General features: G+C 40.1%; 1 protein-coding gene across 1 annotated transcript in view; it reads right to left on the bottom strand.

Annotated features, from left to right (window-relative positions):
* Positions 1–4240: 4240 nt before the first annotated feature.
* FAM47E (family with sequence similarity 47 member E) overlaps positions 4241–4837 on the bottom strand; it is a 57808-nt gene continuing 57211 nt past the window's right edge. The window contains exon 8 of the mRNA XM_027854629.1: positions 4241–4727. Within this exon, the coding sequence (XP_027710430.1) occupies positions 4620–4727 (108 nt within the window). The 3' untranslated portion in view covers positions 4241–4619. The remainder of the gene's footprint in view (positions 4728–4837) is intronic.

Below are 4837 nucleotides of genomic sequence, written 5' to 3'. Positions count from 1 at the left end.
GGGTATTTAGAGGTGAGAATATGCCCCCTGTTCAGGAGGGGATGTTTGTGTGCTTCTTTTGTCCTTAGAGAATCCTTTCTCGATGGTTACCCATTGATGGTAAAAGTAATTGGTGCCAGTTAGTTAATGAATATTGGAAGAATAACAACTGCACATTTGATATTGGGAAGATGTTAATAGAGTGAATGACACTGAAGGGAACACATGGGGCCCATGAGTGATAATACTAGTAACCTGCCCCCCTCCCCAGCTCTTCAGGGATACTCTAAGAACCCTGAGGAGCACAGTAGCCACACTTTGAGGAATCAAGCAGCTAGTCCAAATATGGGGCTGGGAGAGTGAACACAGGAGCCTGAGCTCCACAAATCACTGGAAACAGCAGATACCCACCCGATGGAGTAATGGTTAAATAAATTGTGACATGTATAACCTATGTCAAATTGCTGGCCTTCTCTGTGGGGGAGGGTGAGAATATTTGGAACTCAAAATTTGGAAAAAAAATTATGTTAAAATATTTTTACATGTAATTGGGGAAAAATAAAATCTTAAAATTAAATAAAAAACAAAGGAGGAAGGAAAAAGAACATAGGACAAAATAATATTAAGAATTTTGACTTTCAAGGAAAATGATAAATGCTGGAGGGGATGTGGAAAAATTGGGATACTGATGTACTGTTGGTGGAGTTGTGAATTGATCCAAACATTCTGGAGAGTATTTTGGAATCATGTCCAAAGGGCTATAAAACTGTGCATACCCAGCAATACCACTACTAGTTCTATATCCTAAGGAGATTTAAAAAAAGGAAAAGGACATCTATAGCAGCTCTTTTTGTAGTGGCAAAGAATAGGAAATTGAGGGGATGCTCATCAATTCAGGAATGGCTGAACAAGTTGTGGTATATTACTTTGATAGGATACCATAAGAAATGATGAGCAGAAATAGCAAACCACTCCAGTATCTTTGCCAAGAAAATCCCAAGGACAGCTATGGTCCACTGAGTCATGAAGAGTCAGACACAGCTGAATGACTGAACAACAAATTCTGAAATGGGGTCCTTAGGTTTCACCCGACTGCCAAGGGCGTTCATGGTACAAAAATGATTAAGAACCCTTGGTATGAAGAATGAGTCGGGTGTGCCTAGGTTTACAATGATCATTGGCTCTTCCCTCTTCCCTTAGACATGCTTATGCCTTAGTCACATACTGGCTGTGTGACCATGGGCCAATCACTTAACTTCTCACTGCTTCAGGAAATTATCTGTGATGGGGGTTCAGTCTGATAGACCCCTTCTCAGAATAATTTTCTTAAATGCAAAAAATAAAATACATAGGATTACAAAGGAGATCAATTATATTGAAATATAGTTATCAGAATTTTTTAAATTTGTGATGTAATGTATGTATTTTATTAACACATTAAATTACAAGATACTACATTTAAAATGTAAGCAAGTTAGAGTTAAATTTCATTTTATTTTTCTTCCATTCCAAAACAGAATTTAGTGTATGTAGTATTTTCTACCAAAGTTCAATATTAATTATTAAGGTCTCTTGCCCCCTCAAGTAACTGAGAAGTATTTAATGATGCAATTTTCATTGCACTTAAAGATCAGATTTCTTGGTCTGAGAATCAAAGCAAGATGAAGTGACAAAAAAGCACAAAGTTGGATTCCCACTTGAACCTAACGATGTTCAAACATCAACATTTTTTTTCAGACTCTTTCCCAGGGAAGTCAATGGCTAACTAGACCCAATGAGCACTGATTGGTGACTTTCCCACCATTTAATATACACAAAATCTAAAATCCCAAGTTACACACCATTTCAACAGCAGTAACAGACTACATATTAGTTTTCTTGGAACATTTATTATCAGGAGAGAGAAGAAAACATTTTTTATGTTTTGCAGTTACATTCATCTTCCAAAGAACACTGTCACTAAAGATTTTTATATAAAATGTCTACCACATTTGTCAGAACTGCAGCAATTTTGTGTGTCATTTCTGGTTTGTTGCAGGGGTTTGAACTTTTGGCAGGTTGGCATACAAGCAGCTGTTGTAGTAAGATTCCCAAACCCAAGAAATAAATGAGTAGGATAACTTTTTTTTTTAATTGACAAAATCGGTAAACAATCAAGGACTAGGGAGATATTACAAAAAGAAAACTTAACTTTCTTCTTTAAAAGTTCAATTAAAAATTACTTCTTCCTAGTCACAGCTCCTTCCTAAAAGCAAGGATTTTCCCCTCCCTACCCACTCCTCAGTACTCTTCAAAGATGGAGAGCCACATGCTACCCTGGGTTCCAAACAGCCCTTCACAAAGATCAGATCACAAACACACCCCGAAAATGAAGTGCATTACATGGCATATTTGATGTGATTTGCACATGAGCGACTGAGATTGCTTCTTTGTCCCAGTTAAGGCAAACAAATAAATTTTATTTTTAAAAAATATATCAGTGTGAAGACCACTGAAGGGGGTGTGTGTGTGTGTGTGTGTGTGTGTGTGTGTGTGTGTGTGTATATGTGGGGGGGTGTGTATGTGTGGCGGGGCGTGGGTGTGTGTGTGTAGGGGGTATAGATTTGAGTTGCTTAGCTTTAGTAAGAACATTAAACTGTGGGGTGTTCTTTGGCACAAGGCAACAGGCATGCCACGTTGAACAATCAATTTTCAAATGTAATGTGATATGAAAATATCTCTGATTTCTATTGATGACAGTCACAGGCAGTGATAAAAGCAACTGTTTCTGTTCTGGCCAGAAACTCTGAGGGTCTTTCCCTCCCTGATTGATTCTTTTATGAAGGCAAACTAGGCTATCTTTTACCTCAGTTCTTACCTAGCCTTAACCACTGAATGGGTGTTGCCTCAGAAAAACTGAGACCTGGGAAAGACCTTCACAAAGGGCAAGGTCTCACATTGCATCCCGGGCCACGGCCAGTCGTCCTGACCTATGTCTTGTCACTGGACTCTGATGACTCTGGAGGAGAGAGTGAGGCTGATGATCTTGCACAGCTCTACCTCTCTTAAATCCAATTCACTTGCAAGTCAAAACATCACTCTCATGCTTGGTCCACTTTGATAATGAAGGACAAACAACAATGTCACAAGCAGTGCTAATACTACTGTGGTTTGTCACCTATGTGCGTAATTGAAGGCAAGGCTCAATTTCAGTTAGAGGTTAGCGAAAATAAACCTGTAATTTTTTTCCCATCCAAGCTCTCAGATCCTCTGAAATCTATGCAGAGACCTGTTGGGGATCTGTAGAGTGCAGTTTAAGAAGCCCTGCTCTAAGACATAGTCATGCCCAAGTTAGCGACCATTGCCATGAGTTCCTCACAGTGATGAAATCACGGGTCAGGAAGAAAAAAATGATCAGCAGCACCTGTCAGTTTCAGTCAGCCCTGCAGATTCTGCCTTCACAGGATAGGATGGACTGAACCCAGAAATAAACCCTTCTGGAGAGCAGGCACACAGGGGCTGCCCCAGCTTCAAATTTCACAGAAGCATTCTCCAAATCCAACTGTCAGCAAGCAATTTTCTCATCTGAATTCTAGAACAGACTTAAGTCGAGGTCCTTGATGCCCAAAAGAAAAAATAAAACAATCCCCAAAGGAAAATTTTTAAAGTTTTCATTCCACAGAACATTCAGCATGCCAGACATGCCACAGACTACATGATTTAGTATCTCCATTAAAGTCCCTGTGACCTTACATCATAGGCTAAGACAGAAATCTGTTGCTATGACAAACATTCCTTCAAAAAAAAAAAACAAAATCATGGCAAGCGATGGTCAGGATGATGCCAAGAGGAGAGAACACACACACACACACACACACACACACACACACATCTACTTCTACACGTTTACATAAATACTATATATATCCAGTGTAAAAAAAAATGCCAATTAACTTGCCTCAGAAAACTATTGGGTAGTTTTAATGAGTTAAATAACAGTAATAGAGTTTATAAAACACAAAGTTTGCGATGCATTTTACAAATATCATCTCATTTTATTGTCACAACAATCTTGGGAAGTAGGCACTATTATTATCCCTATATTTTAGATAAGGAAACAGAGGCAGAGAGTGACTTGCCCACAGCCTCACAGCTACTAAGAGGCAGCATTTTTTTTTTTTTTTTGGTGAGGCAGTTGGGGTTAAGTGACTTGCCCAGAGTCACACAGCTAGTAAGTGTTTTGTGTCTGAGGCTGGATTTGAACTCAGGTCCTCCTGACTCCAAGGCCAGTGCTCTATCCACTGCACCACCTAGCTGCCCCAAGAGGCAGCCCTTGAACTTAGGTCTTCTTGACCCAGAGTCCAAGACTCTATGGCATCACCTCACCACCTCTATGAAGGTCACACAGCCAGTAAGCAACTGAAGAGGAATTCGAACCCAGGTCATAGTCATTCCACTGTTGTCTATGGAATATGTTCTCTGCAGTAACAGTTACTTTTCACATTGCCAAGTAAAAGCTGGATAACAACCTCTAATGGGTGTGCTAATGACCAAGTTTATTTAATGATTTTCAAAACAAAGAAGGAGAGCGAAAAAGGGGGAGAAGAAAAATCCTTCTGCTTCCTATGCCTTCCTTCTGGCTAACTCTCCCTCTTGAGTCTCTAATTCACCTTTGGCTTCAGCTGCAGCTGCAGCGGCTTCAGGGAGGCCTTGTGACTGCTCTCCGGGGGGCTTTTGTCTTCCTTCTTGGCAAACAGTCTTGAGAGGAACTAGAGATCCCCCCCAAAAAAGAAGCAAGCAGAGGCATTAGACTGATGCAGCACTTCCCCAATACACCCAGACAGACACACACACACATGTACATGTCCAGACACACACA

This window comes from Vombatus ursinus, unplaced genomic scaffold (assembly GCF_900497805.2).
Source record: "Vombatus ursinus unplaced genomic scaffold, bare-nosed wombat genome assembly UNPS02010461.1, whole genome shotgun sequence".
Taxonomy (NCBI): Eukaryota; Metazoa; Chordata; class Mammalia; order Diprotodontia; family Vombatidae; genus Vombatus; species Vombatus ursinus.
Note: the sequence above shows the minus strand (reverse complement) of the source record. Positions and strands in the feature narration are given on the sequence as shown.